We start from the raw sequence: 23,078 nt of genomic DNA on the forward strand, positions 1-23,078 counted from the left end.
CTCAAACATCCTCCTTCCTCCCGGGAGTCAGCCCCTTCCTCCTTCCTTTTCACATCACTCTGCTCACCTCCCAGGCCTTCTCAAGCCATTGACCCCTTCCACCCCTACAGCCCCAGGTCTGGCCTATTTAGGGCATATGTCCTGGTGCATCAGCCTCCCTGACTCCAGCGTTGCCCCTGCAAACCTGCTTCCACGTCCACCTCCCTCCTCCCTGCCCCCACCGTACCATCGTTCCAAAATGTAATTCTAATCCTGTCATTCCCCTGCTTAAAACCTTCAGCGGCTCTCTGCCACCCTGGAGATAAAGCCCAAGTTTTAGCTTGGTCCTTCCTTATCTATTCTCTTCCTACCTACCCATTGCCCCAGGCCTGTCTCTCCCTCACTTGCATCCTCTGGACCAGCCATGACAAACCATATGATGTTTCCAGAACAGCCCCAGCTTCTGCACTGCGGCAGATGTGACTTCCCCGCTCAGAACCTTCTTCCTCCCCTATCCTGGCATTCTTCCCTGAAGTCACTTCCGGAGTCACCTCCCACAGGAGGCCTTCCCTGATCTCCCCACCCGCAGGCTGGTTAGGTCCAGCAGCCCTCTGGGCTGATGTCCTCACTCATGGTGCCACCCTTGTGTTGCAAGTGCCTGTGTCCTCCTGCCCACCTCTCCCCCGCCCTGTGGGCTGTAAAGCCTTGAGGGAGGGCTTGTGCCCGATTCACAGCCCTGAACTCTCTGACCTCCACAGGCTCTTAAGGAATGACCGACCTCTAGTTGTTGCAGAAGTTACCAAGATTCAGGGCGGGGAGGCAGACTTATCTTTGCCTAAAACGGCCTCCCATCACCCTCGTTCTGGGGCTATGGAACACGTGGCAGACGTTAGCCTTGCTCGGAAGAATGCCCTGGGGTGGGCTGCACCCCTGGCGTCCCAGTCAGCATCAGACCTTGACTCTGATGGTCATACAGGCCACGCTGCCTGGGGTCTGTGTCCCGCACTCTTCTTGATACTTGCCTGCACACAGCAAGTGCCTTGGGATTCTGATGTAATTGGTCTGAGACAGAGCCAGAGCATCAGGATGGCTTAAAACCCTGCCCAGGTGATTCTAAGCTCAAGAACCCTCATACATAGTCATACTGGAGTAGTGGTTCTCATGTCTGGTTGTACATTAAAATCACCTGGAGAGTGTCCTGGACCCACCATCCCTGACCAGATAAATCAGAATCCACTGGGGTGGTGGCCATCTAGGCATCAGCACTGAATCCTTTAGGATCCTCCCTCTCTCTCTCCTCCCCTCCCTCTCTTTTCTTTTTTCAGAAACATTTGCTGTGCTCACCCCATCAAGCCATAGGAGTGCTCGGATGAATCAGATCCTGCCCCTCCTAGGTGGGGGCTGTTCACTCAGGGCTGTTAGGAATGAAAGAGGTCCCCCTCGCCCCACTAAAAAAAAACCCACCATAAAGGGAACCTGTCTCACAGCCAGCCTGCCGGGCCCTGCTTCAACTCCCAGCACCATCACCAGCCTGCTGGGAACCAGGAGAAGCGTCCAGCCCTGCCTGGGGACGTCCACGCTGGAGTCTTGTCCTGCTTCCGAGTCAGTTAAGAGGCCTGGCTCTCTGCTCAGTCAGAGATTGGGGCTGTATGGAGTCATTTGGAGGGGGAGCTCTCTGCGGGTTCCCCCAGATCCTGCATCAGGTGGTGGCAGGGCGGGCTGCAGCTCTGACTTTTCCTTTGCATGTTCAAGGTCTGTGACCATGGAGGCGACTGTGAGCGTGTCTGTCCCAGTCTTGGGGGCAGCTCTGATGAGGGGATGCTAGCAGGAGTTTAAGGTCCATTTGACAAAGTCAGCCGGAGCCCTAGGCATTTTTTAGAAAGTTGAGGTAAAATTCACATAACATAAAGTTGGGAACGTAGAGTGAAAAATCCAGTGGCATTTAGTACATTCACAATGTGGTGCAACTATCACCTCGATCTAGTTCCAAAATGTTTTCATTACCCCAAAAGGAAACTCTATCCCCATTAGCAGTCATTCCCTATTCCCCGCATCCCAGGCCCTGGCAACCACCAGTCTGCACTCTGTCTCTATGGATTTACCTATTCTCGATATTTTGTACAAATGGAATCATACAATATGTGGCCTTTCATTTAGCATGTTTTTGAGGTCCATCCACATTTGTACGAGAACTTCATTCCTTTTTATTGCTGAATAATATTCTATTGTACAGGTAGACCACGATTCGTTTATCCATTCATCAGTTGATTATGTTTGGGCTATTTCTACCTTTTGGCTATTGGGAAAACTGGGCATTTAAAATTCTTTACATCTATACTCCAAACACCTGCTGAGTGGGTGTTCTTAGGCCCTCAGCAATGAGCAGTGGTCTTGGGTGGCTCCTGTCCCTGTACTAATCAAATACTATCTTTGGAGGTTCTAAGGGGGGTATGCGTCTTTGGGGGCACCTCTTGTTCCAAATTCTGGCCTCTGACATCTCCGTCTCTCTCCACATCTTGCTGGGTGACTCCAGTCTGACCTCTGTACCATCTCACCCCATGTTGTCACCACCCTAATCCTGGGGAGGAGGCTGATGGGTGAGCAACAGGGTGCAGCTGAGGGTTTGGGATGTGAATGGAGAGGGTGGACAGCACATTGTGTGGACAGTAGTTTAGAACTGAATTTTATGTGTCACCCTGTAAAAGGAAAAAACACTTTTTCTCTATACTCTCACTTCTGACACCAAATGTGTGGGGTTTTTTCCATACCATGCACTTTTCCAATTCTTGGTGGAGGTTGCCTGGATTTCCTACAACTTAACTCAACTCTGACATTAACTGCCCTGAGTCAGCACAGACCCCACAGGTCGAGGGCTCAGTCCCACAAGACTGCCTCCACTTCAGATGCCAGTCACAAATCTCAGGTTGACATCTGAACTTCTGACTGACTGGCTATAAACTGGGGGCTTCTGTAACCTCCTCCACAGGTTCAGTGATTTGCTGGAATGGCTCACAGAACTCAGGAGAGCACTTTACTTACTATTACTGATTCATTATGAAGGATGATAAAGGATACACATGGACAGCCAGATGAGGAGATACATGGGGTGAGGTCTGGAAGGGTCCTGAGCACAGGAGTTTCTGTCCCAGTGGAGTTTGGGGTACACCACCCTCAGGGGCATGGATGTGTTCTTGTTCACCAACCTGGAAGCTTTCTGAGCCCCTTCGATTAGGGTTTTCTGGAGGCTTCATGATTCATTAAAGCATTGGCCATGGGTGGTTAACTTCATCTCCAGCCCCTCTTCCCTCCCTGGAGGTCGGGGAGGCGGTTAATTTACAACCCTCCAATCAATGGTTAGTTCCTCTGGCAACCAGCCCCCATCCTTAGGGGCTTTCCAAAAGTCACCTCATAACATAATATAACATAACATTAACAGGTGTAGTTGAAAGAGGGTTGTTATGAATAATAAAAGCTGCTCCTTTCACCTTTACGGATCGGAGTTATTTCAGGAACTGGGCACAAAAACCAAATATTACAACAGAAGATGCTGCTACCCTGCTCTTATCACTTAGGAAATTACAAGTGTTTTAGCTCTGTGCCAGGAACCAGGAACAAGACCAAATAGATATATTTCTTACATCACAATAGCACATCGTCCTAAAACTTCATACACACACATGCACAAGAACTTCTCATGGACATTGTCTGCCCATAGGCTTCAGATGGACGTCTCCCACACCCATCTTCTTTTCCTTCTCAAATTCCTTCCATCCAGTATTTACAGCTGCTAACAAATGACTCCGTTTGGAGTAATGTAGAATCCCATCTCCTCCTGTCCTTGTAAACCATGTCCTGAGGTGGGAAGGAGATGGGATAGGGACGCCCCCCCCCACAACGTTGATTTTATTTTTCTTCTGAATCCCAATAAGCCTTCTCTCCATGATAGGAACTCTACCATATTTCTAGGCCAACCGACTCAAAAGCCCACCAGCTCTAAAAATAACATGAAAAAAGTCTGCTTATAACACTAGGTGCCCAGCATCATGGGGGTTACCCTACCACTTTGTACACAGGCGGTGGGATGGGGCCAGTGCAAACCTGGAGGTGCCTCTGAAATTAGCTACTTAGTCCTTTCTGGTAAATCCTGATGGTGACTTCAGTTTGTTTGGTGTTGTATTTTTTTTAAAGCTCACTTGTTGATAATGGTTAGGAGCTGGGCTTTCACTCTGAGCAATTTGGAGACCATTAGATGCTTCTGAGCAGAGAAGGGACATGCCTTGACTTCAAGTCTGAATGGACTTCTCGGGTTGCTGTGTGTGAATACATGTAGGGGTCGAGGAGGCCCCTAGTTAGAAGGCAGTTTCAGTACTGCAGGTGAGAGGTGATGATGGCTTTGGCCACAACAGAGATGATTTAGGGGGTCAGAAGTGATTGGCTTATGGATGTGTTGGAAGGCAGAAATAACAGCTTCTGCTGGTAGCTAGGACGTAGAATGTGAGAAAAAGAGAGTCAGAGATGACTTCAGACTTTTTGGCCTGAGTGACTGCAAAGGTGGGGCTGACATTTCCTGAGATGGGTAAAAGTGCGGGGTGTGGAGCAGGTTTGGGATGGGAGGGGAGCAGGAGTTTGGTTTGAGAACGCACTTCAGGTGAGTCCTGGATGTCCAAGTGGAGGTGGACTAAGCATTGATACCTGAGACTGGAACCCAGCAGTGGCAGGGAGGGCGGTGATGGAAGGCAGGAGCACCATACGTGAGGGCTTAATGATCATCCCCCTGCCCCCCCAGAATTAACAGGAAAAGTAAATGGGGAGGGGGTGGAAATCACACACTGGGCCAAGACGGAGCTTCCGAGAGTTTCTGGAAGAAGGGGACACCGAGGCCCAGAGACTGCAGATGGTTTGCTCAGGCTCACTCTCCAAGCTGGTGACAGAGCTGAGACAGAGCTGGTTCTTTGGGCCCCTGGCCACCCCCTACTCTTTCTAACATATCAGGCTGCCTATTGGCTCTGGGTTTCGAAGGCTGCACCCTGTGGACTGAAGGCAGGCAAGCTGAGGCTGGGGGATTCTGTTTTGTTTTCTCCAGGTCACCATCCTTGTCAGCCTGGCCCTAGCTTTCCTCGCCTGCATCGTGTTCCTGGTGGTTTACAAAGCCTTCACCTATGACCACAGCTGCCCAGAAGGATTTGTCTATAAGGTAAGGGGCTTCTGGCAGGGGAGTGGCCCAGGTGACTGTCAGCTTCAATTAAAGGGTTTATCAATGTCTTCTTTTCATTGACATTTCAATTCTGGGTATGGCAACCTCCCTACAGACTGTTTAAAATGTAATATGTGTCTGAAGAAAATGAAAACACTAATTTGAAAAGATACATGCACCCCAATGTCCATAGCAGCATTATTTACAATAGCCAAGATATGGAAGCAACCCAAGTGTCCATCCATGATGAATGGATAAGGAAGACGTGGTACATATATACAATGGAATAGTACTCAGCCACAAAAAGAATGAAAATTTGCCATTTGCAGCAACATGGATGGACTTGGAGGGTATTATGCTACGTGAAATAAGTCAGACAGAGAAAGACAAATACTGTATGATATCACTTGCATGTGGAATCTAAAAAATACATCAAACTAGTAAATATAACATAAAAGGAATAGACTCACAGATATAGAGAACAAACTAGTGGTTACCAGTGCAGAGAGGGAAGTAGGGAGGGGTAAGATAAGGGTAGGGGATTTAAAAGTACAAACTACTATGTGTAAAATAAGTAAGTTGTAATGATATATTGTACAGCACAAGGAATATAGCCAATATTTTATACTAACTATAAATGTAGAAATTGTGACTCATGAAATTATACACCTGAAACTTATAAAATATGGTAAATCAACTATACCTCAATAAAAATAAAACTTTATGCACTCAATAAAGGCGTTGAAATACATTAAAAAGTTAGTATAAAGAAATGTATAAGTAACACCAAAACAAAACTGATGGTGGCAATCTAAAATTATTTTCTAAAAAGTTGTATATTCACAATAAATTTTGATATGAAATAAAAAATTACAAGAAAAAAAAGTCATATATGTCTGGCAAGGAGTTTTCAGGCTTGCATGAAGGACTTGGTCTCAAGTAGGCAGTAGAGGGCCTCCTCCCAGATGGCCCTCGCTTCGGACTGCCCATCCGCATCTGGGAGAGCTCACTCCTGCTCCAAATAGACTGTTCCGTCTCCCGAGCGCTCTGCCTAGGTGTGAGTCTTCCTGGTTTGATGGCTGGTTTCTTATCCCTGCAGAGATGTGAAGACAGGGAGCAGAGCTTCTGAAGTGGCCTTCCCCAATCCTGCAGCTGGGCCTTTTCTCCAGGATTTTGGAGAAAATTTAAGTAAAATCGGTCAGCAAAATGCCTGCTGGAGAATGGGCTCTCGACAAATGTTAGTGGTAGTAACATTTCAGAGCTGAAACGAATATTTATAAATTACCATTTACTGAGTACCCATTATATGTCACCCCCTTCCTAGACATTTTCATAAACAGTATCTCAGTTGAGCTCTCCACCCATTCTGAAAAACAGGTTTTATTGCCCCCATTTTACATCTGAGGAAACGGAGATTAAGAGCGTTTTGTTATGAGTTTTCTAAGACATCACAGATGTTATGTTTCAAAGTGAGGGAGTCAAATGGGGACTGTTCTGTCTTAAAAACACATGTCCTTTGGTTCTGCTACATGACTTCCTAAGATGACATTTTTAGTTGTTAGAAGCTGACGTTCTGAAAGATTGGCAGCAACTGTCAATAGGAGACAGTGGAATAAACTATGATGTATCCGCACAATGGAATTTCAAACAACTGTGAAAATGAGTGAGGGGGGGGCTCCAGACATGGACACAGAATACCCTCCAGGATAATAGTGAAGAAAAAAAGGTGCTACGTTTGAGTGAGAAAAGGGGAGGTCAGGGAGATTTACTTCTATTTTCAGAAAGAAATTCTGGACGGATAAATTAAAAAGACTAAGAAAAATGGTGACTCAGGTGGGCAGGGAGGGAACAGAAAGAATAGGGTTGGGAGCAAGGCTTCTCTGGATATATCTTGCTATACATACGTCCTTGATGTGTATCAATGTTTGATGTATTTGTAAAAATAAATAAATAAAAAATAATTCCTGAAATTAAAAACAAGCTAAAATCTAGCTGTATATCAGGTTGGGAACATAAACTTACCAAGAAAATAAATATTCCAAATGACTGTAGAATGCAGCATATTGACTGTACACCCTCAGTGGAATATATTCTAAGGACACAGAGAACTGCAGAGAAATCCTATAGTTCCTTCAGTAGTCTTAATTATTACTCATAATATTGCAGTTATTTTGTGACCATTTGATATATATTGTAGGATCATGCAAATATATAATTATATTAATGTTGTCAGGAACCAAGGCTTTTGGTATAAGAGAAAAGAGTTACAACTATCCAATCAAGGGAACGAAATGGACAGCAATTGGCTGCAGGCAATGGCCCAGAGAAGCAGTTAGGGGATGGGAGAATCAGCCAGGTAAAGAGCTACCAACAGTGTCCACTGTAACCCCACAGTCAGTAAGCAGAGGATGTTGACCTTGAATTAGTATCAGCATCAGCTTCTTCCCTCCCTCTCTCTCCCTTTTTCTTTCTTTCTTTCTTTCTTTTCTTTCTCTCTCTCTTTCTCCCTTCCTTCCTTCTTTCTCTTTCTTTCCCTTCCTTCCTTCCTTCCTTCCTTTCTTTCTTTCTTTCCTTCTTTCTTTCTTTCTTTTTCTTTTTTCTTTCTACCTTCCTTCCTCTCTCTCTCTCCCTCCCTCCCTCCATCTCTCCTTCTCCCTCCCTCCTTCCCTTCCTTCCTTCCTTCCTCTCTCTCCCTCCATCCCTCCCTTCCTCCCTCTCTCCCTCCCTTTCTTTCTTCCTTCCTTCCTTCCTTCCTTCCTTCCTTCCTTCCTTCCTTCCTTCCTTCCTTCCTTTCTTTCTTTCTTTCTTTCTTTCTTTCTTTCTTTCTTTCTTTCTTTCTTTCTTTCTTTCTTTCTTTCTTCCTTCCTTCCTTCCTTCCTTCCTTCCTCTCTCTCTCTCCCTCCCTCCCTCCCTCCATCTCTCCCTCTCCCTCCCTCCCTTCTTCCCTTCCTTCCTGCCTTCCTCTCTCTCTCCCTCCATCCCTTCCTCTCTCTCTCTCTCTTCCTTCCTTCCTTTCTTTCTTTCTTTCTTTCTTCTTTATTTTTATTGAGGTGTAATTGGCATATAACATTATATTAGTTTCAGGTGTACAACATAATGATTCAATATTTGTATATATTGCAGAATAATCACCACTCTACGTCTAGTTAACATCCATCACCCTGTAGAGTTGCAAATTTTTTTCTTGTGATGAGAACTTTGAAGATCTACTCTATTAGCAACTTTCAAAAATGCAACTTTCAGTATTATTAACTACAGTCACCATGCTATGCATTACATCCCCAGGACTTATTTATTTTATAACTGGAAATTTGTACCTTTTGACCACCTTCACCCATTTCTCCTACCCCCTCTCCACCTCTGGGAGCCTACCACCTAGCATCAGGTTAGTTTCTTCTGGCTTCAAGTAGGTGGCAGCTTTGATGATGGTGATGACGCTGGGGAAAGCCTGATGAGGGCCAGGCGCAGGCCAGGTACCATCCCCTGCCCTCTGGCTGAGAGCCTGGCGTGCCTGTGGCCCCCAGGTGGGGTGGCCGTGTTGCAGGGCGGGTTGGAGGCAGTCCACTGAGCTACCCCTGACTCTGTCTCTCTCTTCCTCAGCACAAGCGCTGTATCCCGGCCTCCCTGGATGCTTACTACTCATCCCAGGACCCCAGTTCCAGAAGCCGCTTCTACACGGTCATCAGCCACTACAGCGTGGCCAAGCAGAGCACTGCCCGGGCCATCGGGCCGTGGCTGTCGGCAGCCGCCGTCATCCACGAGCCCAAGCCGCCCAAGACCCAGGGCCATTAGAGGCCCACCCCCAGCCAGAATCGGGGGCGGAGAGGGGGACCCCCGTGGGCTAAGCCAAGCTCCAGTTACAAGACAACACTGAACTCCCGGGATATGGGGGCGGGGGTGGGGCCGGGGGTGGGTGGGTGGGATCTCACCGAAAATCTCCTGCACTGGAGTTGTCTGAATCAATATTTCTTTTCGTCCTTTGGTATGGTTGATTCGTCCCCGAGTCAGGCTCATGTACAAAGGCATGTTTCGTGTTGACTGTTCCCATGTAAGATATTTTCAGAGCCACTGCTTATTATTTGTTAGGAAAATTTAAAAACAGAAGAGGAAAGAAACAAAGAAAATGAACAAAAAAGGGTTAGACCGGCTGCACCTGGAAGACACTGAAGGGTGGTAAAGAGCACAGATGCCCTGGGCTTCTTAGACGAGAGATGGTAGCTTCAGCGTGAGCTGCGGAAGGTATAGAACTTGTGAGTGATGCAGACGGGGCTGCTTGCTTGGCCTCCGGTCTGCAGGGGAGGAATACCGGAAGCTAGGAACTGCTGAGTTGGAGAGAAGGACTGATTTTGGCATTTGTAAGCCCAGGATGCATACAACCCAGAGAGAAAAGCCTCCACCGCGTCGTGTGTTTTGCAAAGTTAGCACAGACTTGTCTGTATGGGCATCGGAGCTGGGGCCGGGCTGCATGGCCTAGGGATGTGTAGGGTATAAGCAAACACTGAGCAGCGGTCAGACTTCCTTTGTGTTTCTCTTGTGTTTCTAGCCCTACACCTGGGTACTGCCCAGGAGACAGAAGAGGTAGAAAGAGAAGGAAGGAGAGGCTGCAGGAAGAAGAAGGCGCAGCGTGGGCATGTGACATTTGGCCAAGCTATAAGCACGGCACCCAAGTTTAAAACTTGTGTCTGCTTGCTGTTTCCCAAAGTGCTAATAACACTAGGAAGAACAGGAAGGGTCCTAACCAGGAACCTCAGGTGACAGCCAGGGAGGCTTTCCATTGGGGCTGCAGCAAAGCCAAATCATTTCTAAAGGAAGCTAAGACCTGTGGCCGTCTTTTGGCGACTCCATTGTGTTGACAGGGGGCACCATCCAAACTCCTCTGTCTGGTTCTGGAAGCTCCTAGCCAGGAGGCAGCATCCGACATTGCCCAGGCCTCCCGTGGCCCTGGACCCACCTCAGGCGCTCCCACGCGGCTCTCCAGCAAACGTTTTGGGGAGACCCCCTCTGTGTGGTGTTGGCTCCAGGTCCAGCAAAGCCAGAACTGGCTGGGAAAGGCTATATGAGATGTGGTACTGGTTCCCCACGAAGCTCAAACAGGCCATTTAAAGGGCATTTTGTTGTGTGTGGCTTGCTATGATGCTGAAATCATCGTACATAATAGCTGGGTAATAAGACAAGCATAGCTCAAACTAGTCTGCTGAAAGCTATCATCTGACTTTTCCTCCCTCCCCATCCCCACCCTTCAGTCACCTCGAGTCACTTGTAAATTCATTGGTCATCTAAAGCGGAATAACAAGTTGTCCCTAGCAAAACTGCTGAGTGCTTTATAATTTTGTGGTGTATTTTTGTCAGTAGGTAGCAGAGGCTGAAGTATTTTTTGGTGTAATCCTCGGACTTTTCTGACAGGAAACAAATAAAGATAGATGTGTCTGAGAGTCTTGACCTTCCTTTGCATTTTTCTTTATCTTCTGCTCAGTGAGCCTGCTGGGAAAGATGCTGGGGGCAGGGGTCCCCGAGGATGGGTGAGCTCTGGGGGCAGAGTGTCCTGTTAGGCTGGGGCTGGAACTGGGCTGTGGAGGGACCTCCATCCTCAGCTGACGGGGCCTGAAATGATGCTGAGGTCAAAGGCAAGGACCAAGAGATGCACCTGGCTCTTATCTTGCAGCCCAACATCCTTCATCCTATGAGCATCTGCTGAGCACCTGCAGAGGGCCAGGCTGTGCTGGGCATGGGGCATTCAGCCACGAATGACACATATTCGCTCCCTGAAGTCTGGAGGTAGAGTCGGATGTGGAAACAGACATTGGCACAAGAAGAGTCTGAGGGTGCCATTGACAGAATGCATTTGGCCAAAACAGCTTAAGGAGGAAGCTGGTGGGTGACGAGTGGTCCCTTTTCATAACGAGCTCATTTAAGGCTTATTATTACCTAGGCAGGTAGAGATTATTGGTCCCCATTTGACAGATGAAGAGACTGAGGCTCAGAGGGATGGAGAGATGCCCTGGGGCTACAGCAGATGAGCTGGGATTCAAACCCATGTGTGTGTGACTACTTTATCCCCCTCGACTGCTTCTGTAAGACCCCGAGCAATGCTGTCAAGGTTCATGCCTCAGAAAGTCAAGTCACACTTATAAAAGTGAACTAGCTTATTCTCAGCCTGAATTCAGTATCAGCAGTGAATGTTAAGGATAGCAAACATTTAAAGGTCCCTTTCTACATTCCAAGCACTAAGCGCTTTGAGCATCTTGGTTCCTGTAACCCTTCCCCCAGCTCCGTGAGGTAGGTACCCCCATACTCAACATCACTGTCATCATGTCATCATCACCCCTATTTTGAGATGAAAGAGCAGCGCAGCACCTCCACACGAGGCTGAAGTTAGGAAGCGGCTGAGTCGTGATTCCAACCCACATATTTGGGTACCAGCTTCTCAACCACAGTGCCATTCCAGCAGTAACCGCTTATCTCTGCCTTTTGCTTGGGAGTTTCTAGTTTGTGTTCACAACTCTTCTCAACCTCAGATGGCAGACCACTGGGGGAGAGGTCAAGATTGACTGTGGGCAGAGCTGGAGGCTGATGCCCCAGCCTCATTGCTGCACTGGGGGTGGTGGCCATGCAGGCATTGCTGGAGGGAAGGAGGAGAGAGGTAGCACGGCTCCTGCACAAAGGCGGCTGAGCACAAACGGGCCTTAGACAACCCCACCTGCACCCATAAGGCCTTAGATTGCAGCCTCTGTTCAGGGCCTGGTGAGCTGGGCAGGCAGGGCCAGGCTGTGGGCTGGCCTCCCACTCTCAGAGGCAGCCTCATCCATATGGCCAATGCATAAACACCCACTATTTTTCTCAATTACACGAAGTCAGCTAAAGACTTAATGAACACATGTTCAAACATTCTGTCATAAATGGATTTGCCACTCCGTTGCCTCAAAAAATAAACCAAAGCTGTCTTTTCTCTGGAATGAACAGGCTCTGGGAGTGTGACCAGAAGGAAGGGAGAACATCAGGGGCAGGAGACGGGGACAGAGGTTTCTGATTTTAGGAGCGACCCTGGGGCCAAGTGCTATTCCTGGCGGAGTTGGAATTTTCTCATCAGAAAAAAGGAGGATGCTTAACTCCTCCCACAAATATCCAAGGAGTGGGAGATTGGTTCTAGAAGAGTTTAACCAAAGGGGGTTTGGTCGGGGGAAAGCTGCCCTGGGTTTTGCAGGGCGCTGCTGGCTGACAAAGGGCCAAAGGGATCCAGGAGATGATGATAAAAACAGTGCCTTGGTTTGTAGAACAAGATCAGTTTGTGGCTTTTGCACATTTTTTAATCTGCTCTCCAGCAGTGGGAACCTCTCTCAAGAGGCTCACAGTTTATGGGGAGGTCAGAAAATCAGGTGTGCAGGAGAGGAGCTGGGACAGAACGTCTCAGGAGGGGAGAACATGGCAGTGGGGTGCCAGCCTGCGGTTCTTGGAGGAACTGAACTTAGACCTGGGACTTGAAGGATCGAAAATGCATTTTGACAGGAAGAAATCAGGAGGTGGAGAGAAGACACCGCAGAGCCGTCCTCCCAGGCCATGGGAACAGCGTCATAAAGGTGCGGAGGGGACAGCCCAAGGCTGCCCCTCACAGATGCCCCTGGGATGTCTCCCCAGTGCCGGTGCTGGATGCAAAGATTAAGCAGGCACAGGAAGCTGCTGCCACGGCCCTGGGGCTCACGGTCCAGGCCAGGGAGAGGGGGAGGGAGATAAATGAAGACACAATTGCTTCACCTCGGGGAGAGGCAGGAATGGCGCCTGGGGTGATCCCAGCCGTCAATCAGGTTTGAACATATTAGGGAGATGTACATTTTTCTGGAAAATTGAAAGACCACTTGGAGCTGCTGTGAATCACTTTATCCCCCCTCCACCCCTACGATGGGCTCTAATCCCAGGCGGAACTCATGTGGAGGAAGAATAAGAAACAAATCTCCGATAATTTTTTCAAGAAGTACACAACACCGTCTCTTTAGAAAAATAGCTCTCGGGAACCGTTGAAGGCTGGTTTCCTTGGCAACATCAATGCCATGAGATGCAGTCTGGCACAGAGGGGTGTTCATCTGACCCTGCTCTTTTGTCAGAAATGATGTGTTTCTAAGAACCCAGCCCCAGAGACCATGAGTCCGAGTTGCCCTGAGAGATGGCCACACTTCTTTCAGACTCTCTGCTCTGTCTCTTCTCTGTCTTATGTGTCCTTGTCTGTGCCTCTGCCTCCCTGTCTCCTTCCAAGGGAAACGGTGTCTGGAGGTGCGGACTGACTTGCTATAATTTATGCTTCAATTCTAGGTCCATGGTGGGCTCTGTGCTGGGTTTGGGCTGGGTGTGAAGTGGGGTGCATGGTAGAGGGTGAGGCATCCCCGGAGGAGCGAGGCTCCCAGGCTCTGCTCCTTCCTCCTGGCTCTGCAGCCTTGGCCAGTTCCCTTCCTCTCTCTAAGCTGCAGCTTCCCAATCTCTAAAACGGGCATAATAATTGTATCTACCTCGTTTTGCAAGAATGCAATGAAATAATAAATTTCTACCTGTAGCAGGCACTCAACAAATTGTGGCTGCTATATCTTAATAAGTCTCATTCAGACTCAGTTTCCTTATTCGTATATTGGAATTATTTATAAATAACCCCTCCCCCCATAGGGTTGCTGTGGCTTGAAATAATGCAGTGGCTGTGAAGTGCGCGTAGCCCAGAGGTCGATTACCTCCCATGGGCCCTTAGGAAGCTCATGGGCACACCCCTTTCTTTCCAGGCCTCCCAAAGATCGTCAGAGAAGACTCCCTGACACAGAGCCACATGCACCCCATCTTCCTCTGTCTACTAACAGTTTTTATTTGCTAAACTAAGACACAAATATATCATTTTAATGAAGACATTAAAGTATTGCTTTGAGGTCTCCATCACATTTCCAGAAACAATTTTGATCAAACTCCTTACATGCATTAAAAAAAAAAAAAGAAACAACCAAACTACAGACTTTATTTAGATTTCACCAGGTTTCCACTAAAATCCTTCCAGGATCCCATGTTACATTTAGTTGTCTCCTTAGTCTTCTCTAATTTGTGACAGTTCCTCCTTAGTCTTCTCTAATTCGTGACAGTTCCTCTGTCTTACCTTGTCTTTCATGACCTTGACACTTTTGAAGAGAACTGTTCTGTAGACTGTCCCTCAGTTTGGGGTTTGTCTGATGTTTTCCCATAGTTACACTGAAGATATGATTTTGGGGATTCTGAGGGGATATGCCGTTCTTAGTGCATCACGTTATGGGGTATGTGATATTGATCTGTCTTATTCTTAGTGTTGTTAACCTTGACGCCTCAGTTTAGGTGGTGATTTCCAAGTTTCTCCATTGTAATGTTACCATTTTTCCCTCTGTAATTAGTAAAAATTTGGGGGAAGGTACTTGGAGGATGTACAAATATCCTGTTTCTCCTTAAACCTTCTGACACTAATTTTAACATTCATCAGTGGGTCTTGCCTGCAGCAATTACTACTGTAGTGTTCTAGTAGTAATTTTCTATTTCTTCTATTCCTTCTACTTTTATTTATCAGAATTCTTCTGAAAGGAAGAGTTGTTTCTTGTCCCCATTTATGTGTTGATTCAATCGTTCATTTTATTAGTGTGGACTCAAGGATATTTATATATTCTTTGGGTTATAATCAAATACTCTATTTTGTTGCTCAGATTGTTTCAGATTTTGTAATTGGAAGCTCTTTCAGGTTGGTTCCTGTGTCCTTTTGACACACCCCATTTTTTTTTTCTCCACTTTATTTTTTTTGAACTTAAAAAAAAAATTTTATTGGAGTATAGTTGCTTTACAATATTGTGCTAGTTTCTGCTGTACAGCAAAGTGAATCAGCTATATGTATACATAGACCCCCTCTTTTTTGGATTTCCTTCCCATTTAGGTCACCACAGAGCACTGAGTAGAGTTCCCTGAGCTATACAGTAGGTTCTCATTAGTTATCTATTTTATACACATCCCACTTGTTTTCAGTGCTTTCTTAGTCTCTGGCACTACAAGATGCTCCAGGCGCATCTTGTGTTGTCCCTTTCCCAGTCCTGGAATCAACCATGACTCCAAGGAGCTCTGATTCTTTTTTGTTGAGGAATCATATTTAGAAACCAAGATCTGGATGTTAGTTGTGCTAGAGGAGTGTCATTGCTTCTAGTTCCTCTCAGTGGACAGAGTTAGGAAATGATGGAGGTATAGCAGTCCATGTATGCACACACACCTCTCTCTCTCTCTCATTCTGCATCTCTCTCTCTCTCCATCTCTCTCTCCATATTTCTCTTTTATCATCTATCATCTATCTATCTATCTATCTATCTATCTATCTATCTCTATCAAAATCAAACATAAGTTTATTTTGATACCTCTGGTTCCAATGCAAAGGGTTTATTCTAACATCCTCTCTTTGCTTGATTATAACTTCTTTCTCGGACAGTGAGAAAGATGACTATTATTTACAATATATTTACTTATTCATCTCTCTATACATGTAATGTCGTTTCAGATACATGCCTTTTTTGACATTTAGAATTTCTGACATCACTAGAGACACGTTTTGATTCATTAACTTTGTGTTTTAGGGTAACCATCTTGCTTTGTGTTTCATTGTAAGACATATATATAGAGTCACTTATTTTCTGAAAGCTAACATTTTTGAACGGCCCAATACATTGTGTTATATTTAAGCTGAGTTTCTCAGGCCTCACCACTGAGAGTAATGATGGGGTCGTAATAACAATAGCACCTTAAATATCATAGACACCTGCCCCCATCTGCCTTTGGGAGATTCCATCCTCTTATGAAGACCACTCTTCCTAGCCCAGGTGGACTCTCACATGTGCTGGAGAACAGGTGTGAACCTGCTGGGGTCTGTTATCCACTGAACTCCCTGGATACCCAGAATTTCTCAGACTCTGATGGGCAGGGCCACTGATGCCCTGGGGTCCTGTAGTTTCCACTTTCCTCAGGCTCTGGTGGGGTAAAGGGAGAAGATGCCCTTTTCCCTTTCTATTTCAGTCTATCATCAGAGGACCACTGCAGGACTGTTTGTGTTTCCTGTGCCCTACAGAGTTTTAACCAAACAGCTCTTTTATTCTTTTATTATATTGACAACACCTTTACCTCCTCCACACTCTACTTGGGACCCCAACATGAATCCATGGGGCTTCACTAAAAGGCAAATTTGAGGAAGAGCTATCATGCTTGGGTTGGAAGTAACTGGCCACACACCATAACTACCCATGGAAGGCTGTGAATCTGTCATATCAGCTTTCTTACTGAGCCCTATTGCAGCCAAATCATCTTTCCCTACAACAGTTCTCCATGCTCCCTCTATCGCTCACTTTGATGTTGAGAGTGACAGAGATCGCTGGTTCTATTGAAAGTCCATGACCACCTTCCATAGCATGGAGTTGTCACCATGAGGGCCTCAGTTGGTAAGGGATTATCTTTCTCAGCCCCTCTTGTTTCTAAGCTTCATTATATACTAGTTTTCAGCATTCGACTGTGAGTGGAAGGTGGAAGTGATGTGTGTCCCTTCTAGGATGGCACTTTTAAGCAGGTAGTGCAGAATCTCTATTCTCTCTTCCTTCCCACTCCTCCCTCCTCTGCGATGTTGTAAAGCTGAGGACCCTTGGGGGGGTGATGGAGCCACAAGATGGAAGGAGCCTGGATCCCTGAATCACCATGTGGAGAGCTGCCTGCCTGCATTGGGCTGTTACATGAATGAAAAACAACTTTTATGGTGTTATTAATGAAATTCTGTGTTTTATTTGTTACAGTAAAAAGAATTACTATGACCAATACATAAATGAAATCCATTTTCCATCTGAACACCATGCCTTGCTTAGGACAGGTTGTGACAATGACCTACCTCTGGGGTTAGGTTCATGATTCCAGCTCCATCCTCAGGTGAGCTCCTCAGCCTCCAAGTTCTCTCATCCATCAAGCACTTTCCAATTCACACCTCAGGACTCAGTTTAGGTGTCACTTTTTCTGTGATCTCCCTGATCTCTCCTAACTGGGTAAGATTCTCCATAGCAGTCCCCCCAAATCCTGTGTATCCCTGTATCACAGAATGGCTACAATCTATTTTTATCATCAGATTACTTGTCAATGATCTCCTGGATGGATGGTTGAAGGGATGGATGAAAAAAAATCTCTATGGCAATAACTTCTAAATGTCTGTTTCCAGCCCAGATCTTTCTATTGAGATTCACTCTCATATATGTCTCTTCATGCTGTTTCTTGCTAACTGAATATCCTTGTGGGCACCTCAAAGTCAACATGTCCCCCAGAACCTTCATCATATTTCCCCCAAATATGCTATATGCCCATGTCCTTTAAATTGGGTGGTGATGTCACCAGACTGGAAACCCAGGTGCCATTTTAGATGCTTCCCTTTATATCAATGAACATTTTATCGGCTGCTAAGTTCTGACCATTCCAGTTTCAAAGTGGCTTGAGTTGGCCCCTTCCTTTGCCAGAACCTGAGGGCAGGTCCTCCTCACTCCTCCCTCAGATGCCTCCACAATCTCCCTCCTTTAGTTTTTCTTCCCATCTACCCTTCTCACTGGCTTAAATTGAACTCATGACTTCCCTGCCTGTAGCCTCTCAATGCTCCTCCTGGTCCTCAGGATTAAATCCAGTCTCCCAACCTTGACATTGAAAGCCCATTGCAGCCTGCACCCTGGCTCCTCCCACCCCCTCATGTCTTCCATGGACCACACCCTCCTCACCACACACACTCAGTCCCACCAAGATGGCCCTTCACAGCACCCACAGCCTTAAATGCCCTGTAAGCTGGGACACTGTTTCATTTTTTCCCCTCCCTCCATCCTCCTCACCATGCCTTATTGAAATAGGTATGCTTCTTGCGTGGGAAAAGGATAAGGCAGGAAGGAAAGCAGAAAGCACTTTCCTGAACTTCTTGCTTTTGTTTCCAAAATCTACATCACAGAGGGGAGATAATTCCTGGGTACAGATGAAGTGTTTTGAAGAAACATGTAGAAAGATTTGTCTCATTCCAGAAAGGATCCCCTGGGCTGAAGGGAGCAGGAGATGGAGCAGAGAGGTTGGGGATCTCAGAGAGAAGAGGGACCCTGCATGCTAAGGGCACCAAGTGCCCCCTCTCCCACCCAAGGGCACCTAGGCCCCAGAGAGCAAAGTCATGTCCGGAGAATGGACATGCTGTACAGTCTTCATCCAGAAGACTGTAGGGGTTCATCTGTGGCTCAAAAGCAGACTGAAAAGACCATGGAGACAGGCACGCTGTGTCTCTAAGAGATGCTTCAGATCCCAGAACCAAATTCCTTGAAGGGCTGAGGCTACATCTCCTGCCGGCCCAGCAGAATGAGGGCTCAAGATAGGAGTTTAATTGAGTTTGGGGAAAAAAAGAGAGCGATCTTGCCCACCTGAACTTACGGAGCAAGGTTCATACCCTCCCTGCCCTTCTCACCATTCTCAGGCTCACTCTCGTCAGCCTCGTGGTACAGACTTGCCCGTCCTCTGGGCCTCCATAGCTCCTTGTCTATTCCTCTATTACATTACTTATTTTATAATTCTTTGTATACTCAGTAGAATATGTGGTAGGTATTATTATTCTTTCATTTTATAAATGAAGAAACAGAGGCTCAGAGGGGTCAGGTGCTGGGGTTTACACCCACACTGCTGCTCTGGCACCCAGGTGTGCGTCTCTGCACCCTTGTGTGGAGTCCATTTGTGCCCACCCTTGCCATCCTCCATCCTCCTTGTGGCCCTCTGCAATCTTGTTTGGAGGCCCCCAGTCCCGCTCTCCTGCAGGATGACAGCGTCCACAGCATCTCCACAGGTCAGCTCTTTCCCCTGCAGCTTTAAACAAACACATTTGATTAGGAGGATGTGTCTCTCTATGTCAGCAATTTATTCCCTTCTATGCACATTGTCCCACTAATTAACAAGGAAGAAAACAACAACAATACAATTCAGACCAGTGAGTTCTTGAAAGAGAAAATGAAGGAGCTGTCAGCAAATTGGTGGCATCCATGTCCTGGGCTGGGAGTCAAACAGACCCGGAATTGAATCCCAGTTTCACTGCTCTCTGCCCACGGGCCCTAGGGCAGGCCACTTCACCTCTCTGAGCCACACTTTCCTCATCTGTGAAGTGGGGGTGCTGATCCCTACTTCATGCCATGGCTAGAAAGGTCCTTTGAGAAAGGATCCAGATGTTTTGGGAATTCCAAGGTGCTCTGGCAGTAGGGGAAGAATATTTCTTTACATTATATTGCAGAAAAACATGCAAGTGGTCGGTGCATCCTCTTAGGACCCTAGAGCATAGGGTCCCACTGCTGGAAACTTACCTAGGTCTGGTCAACTCTGTTGCAGGTTGAAATGTGTCCCCCCCCCAGGACAAGGACACTGGCAGCAGAAGTTCTGTTGGCATGAACCCTCCCAGAGCCCACCACTAGCCCCACCAAAGAGCGTATAACCTCCAGTGCTGGGTTGCCTCAGGCCAACAAACAGGGAGGGAACTCAGCACCACCTATCAGCAGATAAGCGGATTAAAGTTTTACTGAGCACTGGCCACAAGAGCAACACCCAGCTCTACCCACCACCAGTCCCTCCCATCAGGAAGCTTGCACAAGCCTCTTTGGTAGCCTCATTCACCAGAGGGCAGACAGCAGAAGCAAGAAGAACTACAATCCTGCAGCCTGTGGAACAAAAACCATATTCACAGAAAGGTAGACAAAATGAAAAGGCAGAGGACTATGTACCAGATGAAGGAACAAGATAAAACCCCAGAAAAACAATAAAAACAAGTGGAGATAGGCAACCTTCCAGAAAAAGAATTCAGAAAAATGATAATGAAGATGATACAGGACCTCGGAAAAAGAATGGCGGCAAAGATCGAGAAGATGCAAGAAAATGTTTAACAAAGACCTAGAATAATTAAAGAACAAATACCTAGAAGAATTAAAGAACAAACAAACAGAGATGAACAATATAATAACTGAAGTGAAAAATACACTAGAAGGAATCAATAGCAGAATAACTGAGGCAGAAGAACGGATAAGTGACCTGGAAGACAGAATGGTGGAATTCACTGCTGTGGAACAGAATAAAGAAAAAAGAATGAAAAGAAATGAAGACAGCCTAAGAGACCTCTGGGACAACATTAAATGCACTAACATTTGCATTATAGGAGTCCCAGAAGAAGAGAGAGAGAAAGAAAGACCCAAGAAAATACTTGAAGAGATTATAGTTGAAAACTTCACTAACATGGGAAAGGAAATAGCCACCCAAGTCCAGGAAGTACAAAGAGTCCCAGGCAGGATAAACCCAAGGAGAAGCACGCCGAGACACATAGTAATCAAATTGACAAAAATTAAAGACAAAGAAAAATTATTAAAAGCAACAAGGGAAAAATGACAAATAACATACAAGAGAACTCCCATAAGGTTAACAGTTGATTTCTCAGCAGAAACTCTACAAGCCAGAAGGGAGTGGCACAATATATTTAAAGTGATGAAAGGGAAGAACCTACAACTAAGATTACTCTACCTGTCAATGATCTCATTCCAATTTGATGGAGAAATCAAAAGCTTTACAGACAAGCAAAAGCTAAGAGAATTCAGCACCACCAAACCAGCTCTATGACAAATGTTAAAGGTACTTCTCAAAGTGGGAAACACAGAGAAGAAAAGGACCTACAAAAACAAACCCAAAACAATTAAGAAAATGGTAAAAGAACATATATATTGATAATTACCTTAAATGTGAATGGATTAAATGCTCCAACCAAAAGACACAGACTCACTGAATGGATACAAAAACAAGACCCATATATTTGCTGTCTACAAGAGACCCACTTCAGACCTAGGGACACATGCAGACTGAAAGTGAGGGGATGGAAGAAGGTATTCCATGCAAATGGAAATCAAAAGAAAGCTGGAGTAGCAATACTCATATCAGATAAAGTAGACTTTAAAATAAAGATTGTTACAAGAGACAAGGAAGGACACTACATAATGATCAAGGGATCAATCCAACAAGAAGACATAACAATTATACATATATATGTACCCAACATAGGAGCACCTCAATACATAAGGCAAATACTAACAGCTATGAAAGACGAAATCGACAGTAACACAATAATAGTAGGGGACTTTAACACTTCACTTACACCAATGGACAGATCATCCAGACAGAAAATTAATAAGGAAACACAAGTTTTAAATGACAAAATAGACCAGATAGATTTAATTGATATTTATAGGACATTCCATCCGAAAACAGCAGATTACACTTTCTTCTCAAGTGCACATGGAACATTCTCCAGGATAGATCGTATCTTGTGTCACATATCAAGCCTCGGTAAATTTAAGAAGATTGAAATCATATCAAGCATCTTTTCTGACCACAACGCTATGAGATTAGAAATAAATTACAGAGAAAAACTGTAAAAAACCACAAACACATGGAAGCTAAACAATACATTACTAAATAACCAAGAGATCACTGAAGAAATCAAAGAGGAAATCAAAAAATACCTAGAGGGCTTCCCTGGTGGCGCAGTGGTTGAGAGTCTGCCTGCCAATGCAGGGGACACGGGTTCGAGCCCTGGTCTGGGAAGATCCCACATGCCGCGGAGCAACTGGGCCCGTGAGCCACAATTACTGAGCCTGCGCGTCTGGAGCCTGTGCTCCGCGACAAGAGAGGCCACGACAGTGAGAGGCCCGCGCACCGCGATGAAGAGTGGCTCCCACTTGCCACAACTGGAGAAAGCCCTCGCACAGAAACGAAGACCCAGCACAGCCATAAATAAATAAATAAAATTAAAAAAAAAAAAAAAATACCTAGAGACAAATGACAACGAAAACACGATGATCCAAAACCTATGGGGTGCAGCAAAAGCAGTTCTAAGAGGGAAGTTTAGAGCAATACAATCCTACCTCAAAAACAAGAAGAATCTCAAATAAACAAGCTAACTTTAAACCTAAAGAAATTAGAGAAAGAAGAACAAACAAAACCCAAAGTTAATAAAAGGAAAGAAATCATAAAGATCAGAGCAGAAATAAATGAAATAGAAACAAAGAAAACAATAGCAAAGATCAATAAAACTAAAAGATGGTTCTTTGAGAAGATAAACAAAATTGATAAACCTTTAACCAGACCCATCAAGAAAAAGAAGGAGAGGACTCAAATCAATAAAATTAGAAATGAAAAAAGAGAAGTTACAAGGGACACTGCAGAAATACAAAGTATCATAAGAGAGTACTACAATCAACTCTATGCCTATAAAACGGACAACCTGGAAGAACTACACAAATTCTTAGAAAGTTATAACCTTCCAAAACTGAACCAGAAAGAAATAGAAAATACAAACAGACCAATCATAAGTAATGACATTGAAGCTGTGATTAAAAATCTCCCAACAAACGAAAGTCCAGGACCAGATGGCTTCACAGGTGAATTCTATCAAACATTTAGAGAAGAGCTAACACCTATACTTCTCAAACTACTCCAAAAAAATTGCAGAGGAAGGAGCACTCCCAAACTCATTCTACGAGGCCACCATCACCCTGATAGCAAAACCAGACAACGATACTACAAAAAAAGAAAATTACAGACCAATATCACTGATGAATATAAATGCAAAAATCCTCAACAAAATATTAGCAAACAGAATCCAACAACACATTAAAAAGATCATACACCACAATCAAGTGGAATTTATCCCAGGGATGCAAGGATTCTTCAGTATATGCAAATCAATCAATGTGATACACCATATTAACAAACTGAAGAAAACCATATGATCATCTCAATAGATGCAGAAAAAGCTTTTGACAAAATTCAACACCCATTTATGATAAAAACTCTCCAGAAAGTGGGCAGAGAGGGAAAC

General features: G+C 45.5%; 1 protein-coding gene across 1 annotated transcript in view; it reads left to right on the plus strand.

Annotated features, from left to right (window-relative positions):
* Window positions 1-8,965, plus strand: part of NSG2 (neuronal vesicle trafficking associated 2) — a 57,496-nt gene extending 48,531 nt beyond the window's left edge. The window contains exons 3-4 of the mRNA XM_061188485.1: window positions 5,063-5,173; window positions 8,774-8,965. Coding sequence (XP_061044468.1) covers window positions 5,063-5,173; window positions 8,774-8,965 — 303 coding nt within the window. The remainder of the gene's footprint in view (window positions 1-5,062; window positions 5,174-8,773) is intronic.
* Window positions 8,966-23,078: the final 14,113 nt, after the last annotated feature.

The sequence above is a fragment of the Eubalaena glacialis genome, chromosome 4 (genome assembly GCF_028564815.1).
Source record: "Eubalaena glacialis isolate mEubGla1 chromosome 4, mEubGla1.1.hap2.+ XY, whole genome shotgun sequence".
Lineage (NCBI taxonomy): Eukaryota > Metazoa > Chordata > Mammalia > Artiodactyla > Balaenidae > Eubalaena > Eubalaena glacialis.